The sequence below is a fragment of the Muntiacus reevesi genome, chromosome 18, assembly GCF_963930625.1.
Source record: "Muntiacus reevesi chromosome 18, mMunRee1.1, whole genome shotgun sequence".
NCBI classification, from domain to species: Eukaryota; Metazoa; Chordata; class Mammalia; order Artiodactyla; family Cervidae; genus Muntiacus; species Muntiacus reevesi.
This window is the reverse complement of record NC_089266.1, coordinates 1,983,701-2,004,797: the sequence shown is the minus strand read 5'-3', so window position 1 is coordinate 2,004,797 and position 21,097 is coordinate 1,983,701. Positions and strand designations below refer to the sequence as shown.

General features: G+C 45.6%; 1 protein-coding gene across 1 annotated transcript in view; it reads left to right on the top strand.

Moving 5' to 3' along the window:
• Positions 1–4,475: 4,475 nt before the first annotated feature.
• The window catches only part of ABCA10 (ATP binding cassette subfamily A member 10), a 55,067-nt gene continuing 38,445 nt past the window's right edge, over positions 4,476–21,097 (top strand). The window contains exons 1-11 of the mRNA XM_065909531.1: positions 4,476–4,665; positions 6,535–6,636; positions 9,021–9,228; positions 11,561–11,725; positions 12,060–12,163; positions 13,631–13,857; positions 14,423–14,564; positions 14,776–14,961; positions 16,044–16,191; positions 18,496–18,664; positions 20,509–20,567. Of these exons, the coding sequence (XP_065765603.1) occupies positions 6,541–6,636; positions 9,021–9,228; positions 11,561–11,725; positions 12,060–12,163; positions 13,631–13,857; positions 14,423–14,564; positions 14,776–14,961; positions 16,044–16,191; positions 18,496–18,664; positions 20,509–20,567 (1,504 nt within the window). The 5' untranslated portion in view covers positions 4,476–4,665; positions 6,535–6,540. The remainder of the gene's footprint in view (positions 4,666–6,534; positions 6,637–9,020; positions 9,229–11,560; positions 11,726–12,059; positions 12,164–13,630; positions 13,858–14,422; positions 14,565–14,775; positions 14,962–16,043; positions 16,192–18,495; positions 18,665–20,508; positions 20,568–21,097) is intronic.

The following is a 21,097-nucleotide window of genomic DNA, read 5'->3' as shown; positions in this document are numbered from 1 at the left end:
TGATGTCTCTGCTTTTTAATATGCTGTTTAGGTTGGTCATAGCTTTTCTTCCGAGGAGCAAGCGCCTTTTAATTTCATGACTGGAGTCACCATCCACAGTGACTTCCGAGTCCAAGAAAATAAAATCGGTCACTGTTGCCCCTTTCCCCCTATCTATTTGCCATGAAGTGACGGGACCAGATGCCATGATCTTTGATTTTTTAATGTTGAGTTTTAAGCCAACTTTTTCACTTTCCTCTTTCACCCTCATCAAGATGCTCTTTAGTTCTTCATTTTCTGCCTTTCGAGCCGTATTATCTGCGTATCTGAAGATGATGGTTCTCCAGCAATCTTGATTCCAGCTTGTGCTTCATCCAGCCCAGCATCGACAGTTACCTGTGTTTTAGTTCACATTCATATTTTAAACTTAAACTAGACTTTCTTGTAGATCTTTTTTATCTTAAATCTATTTTGTAAAAATATAAAGCAATCATTTTTGCTTACATTTTATTACATTTAATAGATTAAATTATTTCCAAGTATTTAATATTTATCATTTTCCTTAGAATATTTAAATAAATTGATTCAACACTTAGATAAGATTTTAAAATTAATGAACAAATGTTTCTAAGCTCTTGCAAATCTAATTAATCGAATGGTTAATTTTATGCAGCATAAAAGCAGACAGCATACACAAAACTACATGATTAGAAGTCTTGCTGCCACTCTTGAATAAGTGCAAAGACTTCCAAAGGGTATCAATACAGTAATTAATTATTTCCCCCATGTCTGCGCATGGGCCTCGCCAGGGTCATGGCATTTGCTAATTAAAGGGCCATCTAAGGTCACTGAAGTCCACCGTTGGATAACCTGAGACAGACGGATGATGCAGGTGAGGCGGCTGGGTAAGGATCGGAGCTTCTCGAGGGCGAGAAGCGGAAAACCTGTCTCCTCTGAGTAGGCTGGCACCCGCCCCGGGGACTGTCTTATGTTCGCGCTTTGACCTTTGGGGCTTTGGCTGTTGTTCAGTGGCTCTGTCGTGTCCGACTCTCTGGCCCCAGGGGCTGTAGCCTGCCGGGCTCCTCTGTCCGTGAACTTCCCAGGCAAGAACCCTGGAGGGGATCTTCCTGACCCAGGGGTGGAACCCGGGTCTCCTGCATTGGCAAGTGGGTTCTTTACCGCTGAGTCACCAGGAAAGCCTGAAGCGCAGCTTCCAACCCCTCCAGTTTCCAGCCACCTGGGCGCCGGGTGAGAGCCGCCCCGCTCGCGGGAGGCGCCTGGCGGAGCCGGCGAGACTGGAGCGCTTTCGGCCACCAGGTGGCCCCAGCGCGCCGTGCCGCGGGCGGAGAGTGCCTGCGACGCCGGACCCCTGGGTTCCATCCCTGCGGAGGAAGATGCCCTCCAGGGTTCTCGCTGGAGAACCCATGGACCGAGGGTCCCGACAGGCTCCAGCCCACGGGGTCACAGAGCTGGACACGACTGAAGGGACTTAGCACGCACGCGAGCAGGGACACGACCGAGCCACTACACTAACCTACGCGGGGGCCCAGCAAGAGCCCAAGCTGGAGCCAGCAAGTCAGCCTGGAAGCTGGAGGCTGCATCCCGCAGAGTGAACGGGTCATCCTTAGGCTAGTTCACGTGGGAAGAGGCGACAGCAGGGTTCAAAGCATCCGAACAGAGGACGAGAAACGCCAGGGAGCCGGAAGGCGCCCCCGGCATTCGTCAGAGGGAAGGGGCGCACAGCCAGGGCGGGAAGGACCCCACTCCCGTGCGGCCCAGCTCGAACCCGGGCTTCAGTTACATCCTCAGCATTGATTCCCCTCCCTAGATTTTCTCTAAGGAGCCGCAAAATCAAGCCTTCCCGGTCCTCTGGGCAAAGCAACCAGTGCTGTGTTAGACACCGCAGTCGTGTGTGACCCACTCTGCGACCGCATGGACTGTAGCCCTCCAGGCTCCTCTGTTCCTGGGATTCTCCAGACAAGAATACTGGAGTGGGTTGCCACTTCCTTCTCCAGGGGATCTTTCCGACCCAGGGGTCGAACTGGAGTTCGCATTGCTGGCAGATTCTTCATGTCTGAGTCACCAGGGAAGCCCTGCAGGGAATCCTCTATCATTGTCTCTTAAACAAAAGTGAATTTTATTGATAACTGGAATAACTGGGAGGCAGATGGGCAGAGACCCAGAGACCATAAAACACCTCCAGAAAATGAGTTCTGGGGGAGTCATTGGTAATAAAGATATGATCATGGTCTGATTTTTACTGCTTCAAATAGTAAAACTAGTGATACATACTTGAGAAAACTCAGGGTTTTTTCCCCATATAAACGAGGACTTAGGGATGTCCATGATAATTTTCAGATGGGAGAAAGCATCAAGACGAGTCAGAAGTGTCACTTTATTGGAATATTTTGATTGTTTAAAAATTTTGTTTATTTGGCCATGCCAGGCCTTAGCTGCAGCTCTAGGGATCTGGGATCTCCAGCTGCAGCAGGAGGGCGCTAGTTCCCAGAGTAGGGATCCAACCTGGGCCCCCAGCATTGGGAGTGTAGAGTCTTAGCCGATGGACACCAAGGATCCTGTGATCTACTTTTGCATAACAAATCACCCCAAAATGAGGCAGCTTAAAACAATAAAGATTAACCAGCTCACAGTTTCTATAGGTCAGAAATTTCAGCATAGCTTAGCTGTATGCTTTTAAAATTAATGACCAAACAGAAAAAAAAAAGGCCATTTGAGGTAAGGGGAGACTGAGGAAGGGAATATCAAGGATAAAAGATGTAATTAATACAGAACCATGAAAAGAAACAGGAGATTAAAAAAAAAAGACTCAGAGGATGAGACCTATATCATAAACATTTATTCTAGGAATTCAACTTCAGAGAATTGTAAGAATTATTAGAAAACAGAAATCATAATACATTAGAAAACAGAAATCATAAAACTGAGTCTGCACAAATGAACATATTGTTTAGAAAATTCAAAAAAAATCTCCAATGATAATAAATAAAAGAGCTCAGCAAAGTTCAAAGTGAAAGTTAAAGTTAAGTCGCTCAGTCGTGTCCGACTCTTTGCAACCCTGTGGACTGTAGCCCACCAGGCTCCTCCATCCATGGGATTCTCCAGGCAAGAATACTGGAGTGGATTGCCACTTCCTTCTCCAGGGGATCTTCCCCACCCAGGGATCGAATCCAGGTCTCCCGCATTGCAGGCAGACACTTTAACCAAAATTCAAAGTAACATGCAAAATTAATCCTGCTCCTCTAGACGGGCAGCAATTAATTTGCTTAGTCACTTGGTCCTGGCCAACTCTTTGTGACCCTATGGGCTTCAGCCTGCCAGGCTCCTCTGTCCCTGGGATTCTCCAGGCAAGAATACTGGAGTGGGTTGCCATGTCCTTTCCAGGGGATCTTCCTGACCCAGGGATCAAACACATGTCTCCTGCAGGGCAGGTGGATTCTTTACCTCTGAGCCACCTGGGAAGCAGGAACTAATTAGAAAATGTTAAAAAAAAAAATCCTATCATGTTAGTAATGGAGAGTCTACAGTATGTACCAATACATCTTGCTTGGTAGCAAGGTGGGTATGTGGTCCATTGGGAGGAGGTGACCGCTGGTTAACCCCAAAGCTGGATCCAGCAACCTCAGGGGCCCTGCCCCTCGCCCACCCTGGAAGGTTCTCCGCTGCTGCCCCAGGATCCCACCTCCCCGGGGAGCTGGTGCCCAGGGCACGGCCTCCAGAGGGGCTGTTGTGTCTGCTGAGCCCGTCGGGGCTGACATGGGACCAAACCCGGCTGAGGCGTCTCCATGAACTCAAGAGAGTCTCCTGTTTCTAATCTGTGAAATGTGTAAAGATATCTTTACCCACCTCATGGGTTTGCTTTGAGTGTAAATGAAATAATTCATTGTAAACCCTTAGCATACTTTCTAGCAGCTTCCCAGGGGACGCAGTGGTAAAGAATCTGCCTGCCAGTGCGGGAGACATAGAATATGAGGGTTCAGTCCCCGGGTCAGGAAGATCCCCTGCAGGAGGAAATGGCAACCCACGCCACTCTTCTTGCCTGGAATCCCAGGGACACGGGAGCCTGGTGGGCTGCAGTCTGTGGGTGGAAAAGAGTCAGACACGACGGAGCAGGCTTGCACCTGCGTGCACACTCAGAGCACAGAGGAACCAGCCTGCAGCAGACGCCACTTCGCCACCGTCAGGAACGTCTTTGCTCACATTTTTCCTGCATAAGTTACTCTCATTTCTGAGGTCAATCTCGCGGCCTCCGTTCAACTTCCCTTCTTTTAAATCTGTTCTCTTCTGTGTTGGCTCTCAAAGTTTTAATCATTCAAAGTTAGTGGAGACTTACTCAGGCCTGGGTTTTTAAAAATCCCTTTTGGAATCTGATTGCTGTTTTGCCTGTGCCAGAAAGATAGAGCAATAAACAAGCACACGTCACAGGCTCAGGCACCGGCCGTGGCTGCAGCCTCCCTGTGGCACAATTGGACGGGAGAAAGCCGCTTCCCAAGGAGGGAATGTGTCGGGCAGGCTCTTTCCACACAGACCGTGGCCTGTTTTTAGAAGCCAGACTGAACGAAGACAGCCTTAAGCAAAGCTCTTGAAGGATTCTTTAAACTCTTCTGAACAGAAAGAAACCAGGGCATCAAAGGTGCATCTTCGTTCTTCACTCTTACTTTCCTAACCGTAAGTTGAACTTGTTTTTACCTTTCGTTCCACGTAAGGTAATCAGGCACAAAGGGCAGAATCAATGGCAAGCGTCTTGGTTGACAAGGTTAAAATTATTATATAGTTGTGATATTTCTAAATTATTCTGCTTTATACAGGAGACCTAATGAGGAGTTTCATTTTCTCACTCAGTAAAATGATATTAGAGTGTGATAGTAAAGTGGAAGGTAGATCCAGAAACGTGCGTAAATATTATTCTTTTTCTGTGTCAGATTTGCGCTTCTCTGGTTGGCCATCTGAGAACTTGCAGACCTTTGTTTTTTGGGACTGTGTACGCAGCAGGACAAGTTGCTTCTCCTCGTGGTTTCTTTTTTCTGTTTTCTTTTCATGAAGATGAATGTTTTCCCTTAGAAACTTTCCCAACTTAGAATTTAGAGATTATTTTGGCATTTGGTAGCTTTACCTTTTCCTTTTATCAAGCAAAGGAAATCCAGCAAGTTATATAATTACTGCAGTTTGTATGTAGCATCAGCATTTATTCGAGTGGATTTAAGTCACCAGAACTATGATACCAAGTGATCATCTCTGGAATTTTAAACTGAAAACACAAGAGAGCCCTCTGACACGTGTGGTGATCCACGCATATCAGTCACTCGGGTCACGCTCGCCAGCCGAAGCTTTTGGTTTCTGCCTGTGTATCTGACAGACTTAACTCCTAAAGGGGAACCGTGAGTTTCAAGGGTAGAACTGTGCTCTGGGTTCCTGAGGAGGACTGTACGGTGACCCCACCTGCCTTTACCCCTTGGGTTCCTCTGTGTGTGTGCTCACTCGTGTCCGACTCCATGCGGCCCCACGGACTGTGGCCCTCCAGGCTCCTCTGCCCACGGGACTCTCCAGGCAAGGCCACAGGAGTGGGGTGCCCTTTTCTCCTCTTGGGCATTATTCCCCACCTGGGGATTGAACCCACGCCTCTTACGTCTTCTGCGCTTGCAGGCAGATTCTTTACCACTCTGTCAGTTCAGTCGCTCAGTGGTGACTCTTTGTGACCCCATGGACTGCAGCACGCCAGGCTTCCCTGTCCATCTCCAACTCCCGAGGTTTACTCACACGCGTGTCTAGTCAGTGATGCCATCCAACATCTCATCCTCTGTCTTTACCACTAGATGTCATCAAATCAGCCTCCAAAAGCGTGCCTTTCGAAGTGCAGATCTCCCATGGACAGAATACTGGAGGTGGTTTTATTCCTATTATACATTTTTAAAAAGTACCAAGTCAGGGCAAATGTGTTTAGGATTCTAAACGTTGTTGTTCAGTCTCTAAGTCGTGTCCGACTCTTTGCGACCCCATGGACTGCGGAACACCAGGCTTCCCTGTCCATCACCAGCTCCCGGAGTTTACTCACACTCATGTCCATCGAGTCGGTGATGCCATCCAACCATCTCACCCTCTGTCGCCCCCTTCTCCTCCTGCCTTCAGTCTTTCCCAGCATCAGGGTCTTACATTGCTAACATCTTATTCTCTGATTTAATTTATTTTTACTGGAGTACACTTGATTTACAATGTTGTGTTAGTTATCTGCTTTAGATTGTTGCAAAGTCAGGATGTGGCAGGAAAATTTGCTTTTGAGACAAAAAGGACAAAAAATTACCTTGTTCATAACCATTGAGCCTTCAGAGAAAGGTCAACTGGCAGGACATTTTGTATTTGTCACCACTTTATACTCTTTAAAAAAACTGCATGTGTGTTAACGGGAATGTCAAATGAGGCATTTGGCCAGGGCCCCTGGGACTGTGTGTTCAGGAGCTTTATTTTAACTTTTTTTTTGCCCTTTTTCTTGCCTGGCTATTGCTGTGTAATATTGATTTTGTCTTCTCTGTCAATGAACAGGACAAGATGATTAAAAAAGAGAGGAGCGTGTGTCAACAAACTCAGGCCCTTCTGCACAAGAATTTTCTTAGAAAATGGAGAATGAAGAAAAAGAGCGTTTTGGTATGGTTCACAATATATATCTTTCCGTATTTGGTGGATGAAAGTCTGTCATTTAATATTATGCCATTTTTATTGCCTTTTTATGTTCACAAATTCTGTGGGCTGGTTGATTTGGAGTTCCCAAGGTAATGTTTTGCAGATGTTGCACAATAGCATAATATTTATGGCAAAAGATGCAGGCTCATATGTTTGCTCCTAAAAAGCAAAGCAGATAACTTTTCTTTGAACATAACTAGCTGTTCACCAAGTAAGTAATCCACTTGAATCTTGTGGAGTTATCCTGGTTTACCCCAGGCCAACTTTAGTGTAAGAAAAAAAGCGGGTGGGGGGGAGCAAAATGAAGTAAATTTTAAAGGGGTGAACCACAGTACTCTACTGGGGACGTTTAGACAAGATTCTGTGAATTGTTTTTTGTTTCATCACGAAGTCCTGTCTGACTCTTTGCAACCCGGTGGGCTGTAGCCCTTCCTCTGCCCATGGGATTCTCCAGGCAAGAACACCGGAGTGGGTCGCCAGGCTCCCCTCCAGGGGATCTGCCCGACCCAGGGGTCGAACCCGAGTCTCCTGTGCCTCCTGCGCTGCAGGCAGACTCTTTACCACTGAGCCACGCGGGAGGCCCTTGTTAATTCATAGGACTGGGGAAATTGTTTTTGAGCAAGAATTTGGGAACTTGGGGGGATTTCTTTTGAAGATTATGCTTTTGGAAACTTGGAGGAGTTTCAGGGAGCCGGGTCACTGATTGTCAGCATCTTTGCCCTCTGTTTGGTTTCTGGTATAAGGTCAAGGCCATCAAGATGAGGATATTTGCTGTGTGTTCTCACGAAATATACCTGGAGCTGCCTTGGCCACACAGAAGCTGTGTTCTGTTGAAAAATAGCAGTTCTTTTTTTTTTTCCTATTTTTTAATTTTTTATTTAAATTTTTAATTTTTTTTTGAAGCACACGGGTCATCCTTAGCTCTTGAAGCATTCAGTTCTAATATTTTAGTTGCTGTGTTGATAAAGGGTAACCTTTATAGTGATCATCCAAGTCAATTTTTGAAAAGCTTACAAAAGTGTTTAAAATCTCTAATGTGGAATGACTCGCCCAGTTAACTCACGTCCTGTCTGGTTCACCTACAACCAGGATTTGACACCTGTTAGCATCTGCCGCTGTGGCTTCATCTCGTCATCTCCCTCAGCTCCTCTCTTAATACATATGACACGACCGCTGAAGGCTTCCGCTAGCATCCTCGAAAACCAAGGACAGGCTCCTTCGTAACCATGAGTGCGCTTTAGAAAGTTTGTGATAATTGTCATCTAATTCCATGTTGACATTCAGTTTCCTAAAATTTCCTCTAAAATATCTCTTAAAATATTTTTTTGACTGTGTGGCCTCTGGGATCAAAGTGGGCGCTAGCGCCTGGCCCCTTAGGAGATGCACGCGGCCTCAGCCCCTGAGCCCCGGAGAGCTCCCCGGAATGCCCCTTAATGTTGGTTTGTCCAAGCCCGCGAGCCCACAGCTGCCTCCCGTTGAATCCCGTCTTCTGTGTTGCCTGGTGCTATTCGTGCTGTCAATTAATGCATCCCTTTACCACCTGTGTTCCTTTTTTTATTTTTTTTAACTTTTCTAATTAAAAAACTTTTATGGAAGTACAGCTGATTTACAATAAGGGCTTCCCTGGTGGCTCAGTGGTAAAGAATCCGCCTGGAATGCAGGAGACCTGGGTTCGATCCCTGGGTGGGGAAGATCCCATGGAGAAGAAGGGCATGGCAGCCCACTCCAGTGTTCTTGCCTGGAGAATCCCATGGACGGAGGAGCCTGGTGGGCTACAGTCCACGGGGTTGCAAAGAGTGACGTGACTGATTTACAGTCATCTGCATTTCTTGTAAACAGTATTTACATTAAAAAATAGATTTTTAACTTCAGGTTAAACCCTTTGACAAAAGTATCTCTTAGGGATGATGTGTACTTATGTTTTATCCATATGAGGGTGAATAATCGGGAGTATATGAGGGGTGCTATGATTCTAGGTTAAGATTAATGGACATACTTGGTGTTATCTCAAAGCTATATTTGGAGATAAATCCATCCCACATTTGCTATATACTTCAAAGCTTTTTTGGAGATTAAGAGCCGCACACCCACACGCATCCGCCGTAGGCACACGCGCCCCTCCCGGGTCAGCCTGCCCCGCGCCCTGCCGGCCCGCGCCTCTCGGTGACCCAGGGCCGCGGGCTGAGCGCCCCGAGTCCGGCTGCCGGGCGTGGGGAGTGGCGGTCTCCTTAGCAGGCGGGCCGTAACTGAGCAGCGGGCGCGGGGCGCGTGAAGCCGGGCTCGGGGACGGCGCTCCTGCCTGTCTGAGAGCCGCGGTGACGTGGCCCTTTCTCTTCTGTGCGCCGGAGGAGTGGGCGATGGTGCTGCTCCCGGGGCTGGCGCTCTGCCTGCTGACGGAGTTCTTCCGAGCCGTGCATTTCCTGGAACAGCCGCCTCAGGTCCTGGGACGTGTGGATGCGTTTAATGACTCCGACCCGCTGCTGGTGGCCTACACCCCGGTCACTAACGTGACCCGGAGCATCATGGATAAGGTGGCTGCGGCCTCCTATATGAAAGGTGTGTTGTTCAGCGGCCCACGCTTCATTATTATTATGCAACCCATTCGCATTTAATTTGAAGTCTGCTTTGCAAGTTGAGTTTATTTACCCAGCCTGTGGGTCAGTGGTTTTCCACTGGGGCAGGATCCTCATTTCACACGGGGTGGAGGGCTTGGTGCGGAGCTCCAAGGAAGGGTAGGTCTCAGAGGAACAGAGATTTTGTTGTTCTTGTTCAGACACTGTCATGTCTGACTTATTGCAACCTCATGAACTGCAGCTCACCAGGCTTTCAAGTCCTTCACCATCTCCCAGAGTTTACTCAAACTCATGTCCATTGAGTCCATGATGCCATCCCATCATCTTATCCTCTGTCTTCCCATTCTCCTCCTGGCCTCAATCTTTCTCAGCATCAGGGTCTTTTCCAATGAGCTGGCTGTTCACATCAGGTGGCCAAAGTATTGGAGCTTCAGCTACAGCATCAGTCCTTCCCATGAACATTCAGGGTTGGCTTCCTTTTGGATGGACTGGTTGGATCTCCTTGCTGTCCATAGGACTCTCAAGAGTCTTCTCTAGCACCACAGTTCAAAAGCATCAATTCTTTGGTGTTCAGCCTTCCTTATGGTCCAGCTCTCACATCTATACATGACTACTGGAAAAACCGTAGCTTTAACTATATGGATCTTTGCTGGCAAAGTCATGTCTGTTTTTTAATATGGTAGACTCATTCGTTATAAATGTTATATGAGTTTAATGCTTAAGATAGTGTTCTTGACTCCAAAGAGCCTGGGTGGGTTCTCACATTACCTCTGATTTTGAACTCTGATTCTTTGTGTGCCGCTTATTACTTCTGGCATACTATTTTCATAGGATAGAAATCTGCTTATAATTTGGGCAGAGAAAAAACCCACCAAATTCCAAAGCATTTCTACTGGTCATTTAAATTATTTTTAATTTTAAAATCATTTTAATTGCAAAAGTAACAGCCAGCCTAAAACAAGTTAAGCAGTACAAACTTGTCTGAAGCAAACAATGAAAGCTTTTGCCTTCATTCAAGCCACCACTTCCTCCTCTAAAAAGTGTATCCTTCTCGGATAATATACACACACACACGGTCACATATGTAGACATGTGTGCACATAGGCGCACAAATTCAGTTTTCCCTGACTTCAGTGAGGATTATGATTATGCTAAATTATTGGGAACTACTTTGCATGCAGGGGAGCCAGGGTTCGAAGTCTCTTAGCTAAGATTTTCATAAGCGGCAGAGGAGCTGTGTCCAGGCAGCCTTAACTCTAGGCTCTTTGCCCTCAGCTGGCATTCTCAGATTTAAAGATGCTAAGATGAAAGGAGCCAGATGCTTTTTCTCCCTCAGTGAACTCGATAATTTGATTTACCCCAACCAAGGCCCCGCTCTGCATAACTGAGGACCGGGTGCTGTTCTGTTTCTGCTCCAAATTCAAGTCCTGGAGGATCGTGAGAGCAGCAGCCCTCCGGGCCCTAAGGTTAGGGAAGTAAATCCTTAGAAAAAGAAACAGGCCCGGAAGCTGATGCTCCCAGACATCCCTAGACCCCGTAGCAAGTCAGGACAGTCCTTGCTTGGAAAACTGGTGGAAACGTGGGAAACAGAGGAGCCTGGTGGGCCACAGTCTGCGGGGCCTCAGAGTCAGATACAGCTGAGCACACACACGACTGCTTTTTAAAAATCCATACAGTTGACCCCTGAACCTCCGCGGGGCTAGAGGAACCTACTCTTCAGGAAGTTGAAGATCCGAGTAATTCCTCGTTGGCCCCTGTGTCTGTGTTTCCTCAGCGTCCGAGCTTCCTCCATTCAGGGCTCTGCAGCCTCACATATTCCACCAGTGCCTGGACAGTGCAGTAATGCAGCATTTACTTCGGGCAAAATGCACATTTGAGGGGTCCGTGCAGCCCAAACATCCGCGGTCCAGAGTCAGTGGCATGTCGTTCACATCTTCTCACGTATTTACATGGAGCCTTAGGCAGTAGGAAAGACTTTCAGCCCTCAGAGGCAGCTGCTTGTTGGTGCCATAACGTATGGCAGCGGTGGGCTACCCCGGAGGCTCAGGCGGCAGTGGGGAGACTGGCTGGGGAAGATGCCAGGAGGAGGGCATAGCCACCCTCTCCAGCCTTCTCGCCTGGAGGATCCCGTGCACAGAGGAGCCTGGCGGGCTGCAGTCCGTGGGGTTACAGAGAGTCGCAGGCGACTGAAGCAGCTTAGCACACAGGCACCCATAGCGCCAATAACTGGGCGGGAAACCTCAATGATTGCTATTGGTCTTGTGTCCTCTAGGAGTAAAGTTTACGTAATCAGTCCTATTTTTCACACCTGGCAGGAAGAACAATCCTTGGGATCCCTAGTGAAGACTCCATGGACAGAGTAGATCCAAGAAACGACTCTGAGATGGTGGGGATTGTGTTCAACGACACTTTCTCATACCGGCTGAAGTTCAGCTGGGGACACAGAGTCCCGATCATGAGAGAGAACTTCGAGTACTCAGGTGGGCACCGGGACCTGGTTGCAGTCGTCTTTGCTGCCTCGTCCAGTCCTCTGTGGGAAGTGGCTGATGGAAACGTTAATAAGGTCAAGAAAAGAAGCAGTGTGCTTTTCACTTCGAACTTCAGGATGTTTTCCTTGCAGGCTGAGGCTCGCTGTTTTGTCAGCCGTTTGAGGTGTGCTGCATTGTTGCAGTTTTGCTTTAAAAATGCTCTGGGTTTTGTCATCCTGGACTTTGAGCGACTCTCAGAGAGTTCACTTTAGAACCAGGGTTGATGTTTCCATTCCGTTCATTGATTTCCGTTGCGTAATGATGTGCATGTTTTTCTTCTTTAAAGACCACTGTTTGGCTCTAAAGGATGAAGCTTTCTGTCTCCTGTCAACATACTGGGAAAGCGGGTTTGTGGCTTTTCAGACTGCAATTAATGCTGCAATCATAGAAGTAAGTGCACAGCCTCCAAGGCCTGGTTTAAACCTTCTGTACTTCTCCCCACGTGTCACCCCTGCCTCCACCCTGCCCTCCTAGGAGAGGCTGCTCTGCTCCTTCTCCGAGAAGACAGAAGCTGGCGGAGGCACAGCCTCCCGCTTCCCAGCGTGACCGATGCGGAACCGCAGACCTGCCCCCTCCACCCGCTCTCCCTCCCCGTCCTTCCTGCCCCTCCTCGGTGCCAGGGCTGGAAACACGATCATTGCCCACAGTACCAGGAAGGTTGCACAATGGGCTTTCCTGTCCACGACCTCTTTCTTCAGCTTCCCCTTTTCAACGAAATTCTCTTCAGTACTTAAAATGATCAGTGTCTTTCTTATCAAGACTTTCTCCCATTCACGGTTCCTCAAACACCCTCTTTCCCCTTAACATCTTTACTTCTTGAAAGCATTGCTTCCTTTAAGCTCAACTCAACACAATAAAATTCCTGTTCCCACCATGCCACCAAAATGATTTTTCTGAGGTCAGTAGCAACGCTCATGTGCATTAACACGTGACATTTTCCTTCCTTGTCTTTCCTGGTCTTCTAACTAAATATCACAGCATTCACCTGGTTTTCTTTTGAGCAGTTCCTCTCAGTGTTCTTGCAGTCTTACCCATCGTTACACTCACAGCTCTTTCAATCTGTACTTCTACAAGGTTGTATTCAATGCGTTTTTCTCCATGCTTTCTCTACACGGTGTCATCCTTTACCATAAATTTATTTGCAGTTTGCATGCTGATGACTGTAAGAACTCTGCTTTAATTGTTGACCAGGAAACTTGTCCTTTAAAGGACCAGAGAGCAAGTATTCTGCGGTCTGGGGGCCAGTTTCTGTTGCAAATACTCAACTTTCCATTTTTAATGTGGAAGCGCGCATAGACCAATGTGCGTGACTGCACTGCAGTAAAACTGTTTACAAACACAGGTGATGGACAAGGTTGGCGCCACTGTAGTCCTGAGTAGCTGACTATTCACTTTGATGCCCCGTAAACAATTCAGATTTGTATGTTCAAAACTGAGTGTGGGCGTTTTTCTCTACACATGACCGAGCCTTTAAAAAATTTTCTCTATCTCATGCATGCATGCTCAGTCGTGTCCAACTCTTTGAGACCCCAAGGACTGTAGCCCACCAGGCTCCTCTGTCCATGGGGATTCTCCAAGCCAGAATGGGTTGCCATCTTCCTGACCCAGGGATTGAACCTGCATTGCAGGTAGATTCTTTACCCACTGAGTCACCTGGGAAGCCTTTTCTCTGTCTCCAGTGAATGCCAAAGCCAGTCACCTACCTGGGGAGTTATCAGGGATCACTTCCTCTGCTTCACCATCACTCTTCTCTCTCATCCAGCCCTGTTAATTGTAAGCTCAGCTAAAGCTGTGGTTTTCTAGTCCATTTCTTCTATAGTTAACCTAATGCATTTGTTTGTTAACATCCCAATTTAGGTCACAACGAATCATTCTGTGATGGAAGAGTTGACATCAGTTGTTGGAATAAATATGAGGACACCCCCTTTCATTTTTAAGGGAGAAATTGTAAACGAATGGTTTATTTTTATTTGTATTATTTATTTCTCCCCTTTTGTGTATGTTGCATCATTAAACATTACAAAAGAACGAAAAAAATTTAAGACGCTGATGACAGGGATGGGTCTTCGACAGTCAGCATTTTGGTGAGTTGCCTGTGTATCCCACGTTAATACCTGGGGGAACTCATTGGAAAGGACCCTCATGCTGGGGAAGATTGAAGGCAAAAGGAGAAGAGGGTGGCAGAGGATGAGATGGTTAGATAGAATCGCTGACTCAAAGGGCATGGGGCTGAGCAAACTCCGGGAGATGGTGGAAGACAGAGGAGCCTGGTGAGCTGCAGTCCATGGGGTTGCAAAGAGTCGGACACGACTTGGCGACTGATCAGCAGTGATAATGTTAATTTTAACATTCATTGTGTGTTTGTTAAGATAATTTTAATAATTGCTAGGCAAAAGTCTTCATGGGCATTATTTCATTGAATCCTCAGAACAACCATATGAGATAGTTGACACAGTCACTCCCGTTTTACACACGAATGAGAAGAGAGACTTGTCCCATCACACAGCTAGAGAGCACAGAGCCACACGTTTACAGCCAACCTGACCCCGGTCTGTTCGTTTTCGGAACGTGTGCTCTGAGCTCTTGCATACCACCTCACGTGTTTGCGTACATGCGACATTCTGAATTAATTCTTTGTTTCTACTGTAGGCTCTCCTGGGCGTTGATGTATGCTGGCTTCATCTTTATTGCATCCATTTTTATGAGTCTGGTCATAAAATTATTCCAAATGATTATCCTTACTGGCTTCATGGTGCTAGTCACGCTTTTCACTCTGTATGGCCTGTCTTTGGTGAGTTGGCAAAACATGCTTTTCTCATCCTACAAGTCTCAGATATATAAGCCAGTAACCATGTTTCTTCAGGATATTGGTAGCCTAGAGCTTCTCATTTTGTATTCCGGTTTCTGTATGTTTTTGTTCATGTGATGAACGAGTGAATATTGCTATTTGTGATTCTCAGTGGAAAAAATATACCCCCTGGAACTCTTCTTTCTTCCTTCAGATAGCACTGGCTTTCCTTCTCTGCGTGCTGATAAAGAGACCCATCCTGACCGGCGTGGCTGGCGCGCTCGTCACCGTGTTTTGGGGCTGTCTGGGCTTCACTGCACTGTACAGTCCGCTCCCGCCATCACTGGGGTGGGCTTTATGTCTGTTCAGCCCTTTCGCCTTCACTGCTGGAATGGCTCAGGTAAGAACGCAGCCATCTAGTGACTGTTTATTAGAGTTTCAGCATTGTTGAGACAGTTTGGTACTTCCTCAAGCTTAATGATCAATCACCCTGCATTTTAAGAAATTATGCTATTGAAAAGTTAAATAAAAAATCTTATCGGGACTTCCCTGGTGACCCAGTGGTTAAGACTTCACCTTCCAACGCAGGGGGTGCAGGCTCCATGCCTGGTCGGGGAGCTAGGATCCCACAGGCCTCTTGGCCAAAACCAGAAAAGCAAAAAGAAAGCATAAAACCGAAAGAATATTGTTAACAAGTTCAATAAAGAATTTGAAAATGGTCCACATCCAAGAAAATCTTTTAAAAAGATCTTATCAGAGTTATCAAACAGATCATTTGTAAACTCTTAGGAAATTTAAATGAGAAAAATAATCGCTCACAGTTTGAGCGGGGCGCAGGGCCGGGCCCCATGAGTTAGAATTAGTGCTGTCCCTTCCCGCTGAGTCCCCCTGGGTGGGTCACCGGGCTTCTGGAGTTTCTCGTTGCTTGTCTGCAAAGTCAGGATGTTGGAATCGAGCTCACGGGTAATTGTGCTGTTATTTATGTATGAGGCTAGAACAACTCAAGGTGAAGCTTAGCTATGATCTTCATCGTCTGTTTTATCTTTATTACCCTTAAAATCAACCTCCTCAAGTCTTCAGTACTTATCTAATGTTTGAACACGTCTGCAACATGCGGATTTTCATACTTCCTTCAAAAGGCCTCTCACTTCCCTGCCCTCTCTGGGTTTCTCTTCCCAGAATATATATTATTTTTGGTTGCTTTCCCACTTCTCTAAATCCTCTTCCTGAAGATTTCTGATTAATCAATCAATTAAGTTTCTGTTCTTCCATTGTCCTATCTTCTCTTAGAGCATTTCCCACTCGGTGACAATAATTTTTTTTGTCAAATGCAACGTTGCTACTCACAACTTCACCATGCATTTTTTTAAGGAAAAGGAATATGAAAATTAAAATTGTATTTGCTTGTGTAGCATCATCAAAGGAGCTTCAGTTCTACAGGTTTACCTAACTTTGACTGCAGTTTGCTCTTTGTGGTCTCAGATCTCACATCAGGAGTATCACATGACTGCTGTTGTTTTCCCTGATCCCTCTGGAGAGTCACACACGATGATAGCGATTTTCTCCCTTCTGGCGTTTGACACTCTGCTCTATTTGACGCTAACATTGTATTTTGAGCACGTTTTGCCTGGTAAGTAATAGTGTGATGGCATGAGAGTTGAATTTAAAGTAATTCTGTGTCTTGAAAAGTGGTGTCCAGTTCTTTGTTGACTTGTCATTTTAAAAGCATTTCTGATTGCAGAGGAAAGAAAAAACATCCAAAACAGTAATTTCCTCATTTTCATCTCACTATTTAATGATCTGAATGGAACTATTTTGTTGAGACATTTCAATGAAAAACCACTTGCATTTCTGTTGGTTTATATCTTTTATAAAAGTAAGAAGTAAAGAGTGTGTGTGTGTGTGTGTGTGTGTGTGTGTATTAACTGGGGAGAGGAAAGGAGACACTTATATCAACCATTAGAGAATACTGCTTTTTAGCACGTGAATTCACAGCCATAGATAAGATAGCTCACTACATCATTCCTGCTAATATTTGGCTGTAGTAAACTTGTTCTTCTGCATCTCAAAATATTAACATTTACAGTGCAAAGTTAATGGATAACTTCTTCTCTTGTTCCTTTTGTGAAAAAAAATCAGTCTAACGGGAATGCTTTATGTAATGTTCTACAAATAAGATAATAAACTCCACAACCAGCTTTTAAACAATTGTTATAAAACTCAAGCGTGGTCTACACACACAGCCCCAGGAACTAACACACCGGTATTCCCTTTCGTGTGTGTGCTCAGTTGGTAAGTCGTGTCCGACAGTTTTGTGACCCTGTGGACTGTAGCCCGCCAGGCCCCTCCATCCATGGGTTTCTCCAGGCAAGAGGACTGGAGTGGGTTGCCATTGCCTCCTCTGGGGGATCTTCCCGACTCAGGAACTGAACCCAGGTCTCCTGCGTTGCAGGCCAATTCTTTACTCTCTGTGCCACCAGGGAAACCCCTTGGTGCAATAGGCAATTTAACTATGTGAAAAAGCTTGTTCTCCAGTACTTCCATCTAGAATTTAATTCCTGTTTTAATGGCAGCATTTCTGTTCTTTCTTGTTAAGTCCTGCTTTTCTTTTCCGAATAAAATGAATACGCATAAAGATCCATGTCTCTCCCAGTTTTTATTTCCTCACTTTTTCCCTTGCCTTTTCACAGCGCGGCTTCCCTTTCCGGCCAGCCGCCGCTGGCTGTTCTCAGCTCAGGTTCATCCTCGAGCCTGTCCTCTTGCCCACATTCAGCTTCTGAAGCCTCATCGCACTCTTCTTTTTGTCTCTCTCTTCAAAGACCCTTGTTTTCCAGCTCTGGTTTTCCCTTATGTTTCCCTCCACGCCCCCGGCATCTTTCTTTTCCTTCGGGCAGTGCCATGTTGCATCCCCCGAATCAGTTCCTCTCTTGGCGTGGCCCTTGTTCGAGCTTATCCCCTTGTATCTGCTTACAGTGATGGCTTGTAATACAACATGACACGTAGAAACTCTGTGTTGCTTTAGTTCTCCTGTGGTCTCTGGAAAAGTCTATTGAATTTCCTCTTCTTGTCACCAGTAAATTCATGTTTCGTGGATATATCATTAAAGTTCTGTCTCATTTTATTTTCTCTGATGCTTTCGATCCATAGCTGCCCTTTCTTTTAATTGTTGCTCTATATTCTCATTTCTTATCATTAGAATATAAGTTCATTTAAATGTCAAATATTTTAATTGATTCTACCCTTCATATACAGTGGTATATGGAGGTATGAACTTTGCTGGTGGCTCAGTGGTAAAGAATCTGCGTGCCCACGCAGGAGATGCAGGTTCGATCCCTGGGTCAGGACAATCCCCTGGAGCAGGAAATGGCATCCCACTCCAGTGTTCTTACCTGGGAAATCCCATGGAAAGAGGAGCCTGGTGGGCTACAGTCTATTGGAGTCATAAAGACTTAGATACGACTTAGTGACTAAACAACAAAAATAGCAAAATGGAGGCATATGGAGGGAAAATTGGAAGAAGGCAGTCGAGACATACAAAATTCCAGTTATAAGGTATGTAGTATCCATGCACACGTGACGACTGTAGCTAACATGCTGTGTGATATATGGAAAAGCTGTTCAGAGAATAAATGCTGAGTTCTCATCACAAGGAGAATTTTTTTTTCCCTTTTTTCATCCTATCTCTATGAGATGAAGGATGTTAGCTGAACCTGCTGTGGTTATCATTTCACACTATTTGTGAATCAAACCATTATGCTGTACTCCCTAAACTTATATAATTATGTATGTCAATTATTTCTCAATAAAACTGGAAAAAATAATAGGAGTCATTAACGTGTAGAAAAAATTGCTATCAAGCTACACTGTGACAGGTGCAGTTCTTCACTGATGCTATTTGCTTGATTCAACATGGAATCATGTCTTCATGGCTCAGATGAAAATGGCCAGCGGCGTTCGCCACTGTTTTTCCTGAAGTCTTCCTTTTGGTCCCAACACAAAAACACTCATCGTGAAGTCTTCGGGAATGAAATGAATTCTGAGCTCTCCTGCGATGATTCTTTCGAGCCAGTGTCTCCAGAGTTCCACGGAAAAGAAACCATAAGGTGACTAACAGTTTATGTGGCTCCGTGCACGTTGAGGTAAAAGTGTGATAAATTAACTTGCCGCAAGGGCAGCCACTGGTCAAATGTTAAGGATGATGTGGTTTTTAAAAATTTATTTATTTTTAATGGAAAGGTAACTGCTTTACAGTATTGTGTGGGTTTCTGCCATACAGCAGCGTGAATCAGCCACAGGTGCACACACGTCCCCTCCCTCCCACCGCCCTCCCACCCCCGACCCCATCCCGCCCCGTCCCACCGCTCTAGCTTGTCACAGACCACCGGTTTGAGCTCCAGGCCAGGCAGCAAATCCCCATGACTCTGTGTTTCACAAAGGATCGAGTGTGTGTCAGAGCCTCTGTCAACACGTCCCACCCTTTCCTTCCCCCCGTGAGGCCACAAGCCTGTTCTCTGTGGCCGCGTCTCCCTGCTGTCCTGCAGATGGGCTCATCAGTGCCATCCTTCTAGATTCCATATATATGCGTCAACATGCGGTATTTGTCTTCCTCTTTCTGACTTACTTCACTTTGTATAATAGGCTCTAGATTCGTCCACCTCGTTAGAGCTGCCTCAAACGCAGTCCTTACAGCTGAGTGATATTCCGTTGTATGTACCACAGCTTCTTGATCCATTCTGGATGATGTGTTTTCATTCTTTAAAATTTTTTTTTAGTTAGAGTATAATTACTTTACAGCATTGTGATGGGTTTTGCCATACATCAACATGAATCAGCATTAGTTGATGATGTGTTTTTGAAAGTTCCTTTCTTTCAGATATTTTTGCTTTCATCCTGAAAGATTTAATAATTAGTAGCTTTGTGACTTTCTGGTAAACTCTGAGCTCTCCAAGCCTCATTTCTTCCCAAGAAATTCCACAGTACAGTGACTTCTTCTTGAGTCAGTGAGATAATTAAGCAATATGTCTGTTACATAAAAGGAGCTGTGTGTCAACTTATTATCCATTTGGATTTGATATCCATGTACGGATATATAATAGAAGGCTGGTTTGTAAATCTGAAGCTTTGAGGAAAGGTCTAAAGACACAGATTTGAGAATGAGAATTTTGGTAAGAGAGGAAGCAGAAAGAGGGGGTGATACTGTATGGCTAAGATCTGAGAATAGGAAAAGTAGTTGGTCAGTATAGAGTCCATAAGGAGTCCATAAGGTTTGCCCAGAAGGAATACTGAGAACGAGGTGGAACCAGAAGGGAACAGAGCTAAGGACAAGAAGACCAGCGTGTGCAATTGTCAAGTCAGTGATGAGGTTTATGAAACAAGGGCTGAAAAGTGACCACTGGATGTGCTGGTTGGGACGTCATGGGTAACTTCATCGAGAATGGCTTCAGTAGCATGGTGGAGTCCCGAGCTCTGCATCTTAGGTGGGGAATGAAGGCGGGGACAAGAAATGAGACAGAGAGAAGAAACTAATTTGCCCGAGGAAGAGGGCGCGACTGAGTAACCAAGAGAGGGAAGCCTCGCTCCGCCGCCCCCCTCCTTTGCTTCTGGCTGACTCTCCCCACAGTAGCTCCCCCTCATCTGCTAACGCAGCTGGAAGGCATGAAATGCCCGCGTGGTGAGATCTGAGCCTCCGGGGAAATCCCTCTGGGTGTGGCAGGGGCTTTTCCTTCCTCTTCCCATTAAGATGGATCCTCTTACCAGTTTGCTGGAAGCCAATCCCGCCTCCATCCCCTCGCTCAGCCAGTATTCCCACCATGCTCCCGAGAACTCGGACAATAAATCGCTCCTTTGGTGAAGTTTAAGGTCAATCATGAGTGGTAGTGTTGGCAGGTAGCGTCGTCTGTGTCATTAGAAACTGTATTCACCTCATAGTTGCTTAATCTTCTTTCAGAATCAGAAATCTTAGAAAAGAATATAAAGGAAAGCCCGAAAAAGTAGAAGCATTGCAAGGTAAAGAAAACAGCTTCAAATTGTTTTGATGTTTCTAATTTAAAATGTTTTTCGTTTCTTAAAAATACAAATAGTCATAATGGAAAATTAGAGAATGAATATAAATAAAAGGAAATTTTTTTAAAAATTTCTACTATGAGGCATAATCACTAATACATATTTTTCTATGTATGGATGAGACATTCTAAAAAATCGGATTGTACTAATCATGCTGGTGCATAATCTTTGACTTTAGCTTGGAGCATCGCCAGATTTGTTGGTATTAATATTTTCATAGGGCTTTTCATCATCTGTTCTAGGCTGTGTTTTGCTTTATTTTTGATTCTCTCACAATTTAACCCCACGATTTACGTCTTCAGGGAGTCTCTTAAAAATTCTGGGATGCTCATAGAACTCTTTGCTATTTCTCAATGGCGTTAGATAATTTTTCAAATGCTAAAATATTGTCAAGTTGTAAGCATGCATGTATGAAGATGCCTGTGACGCCTGCTGGATCCCAGCAGCCCTCTCTGAGATCACATCCACACTGG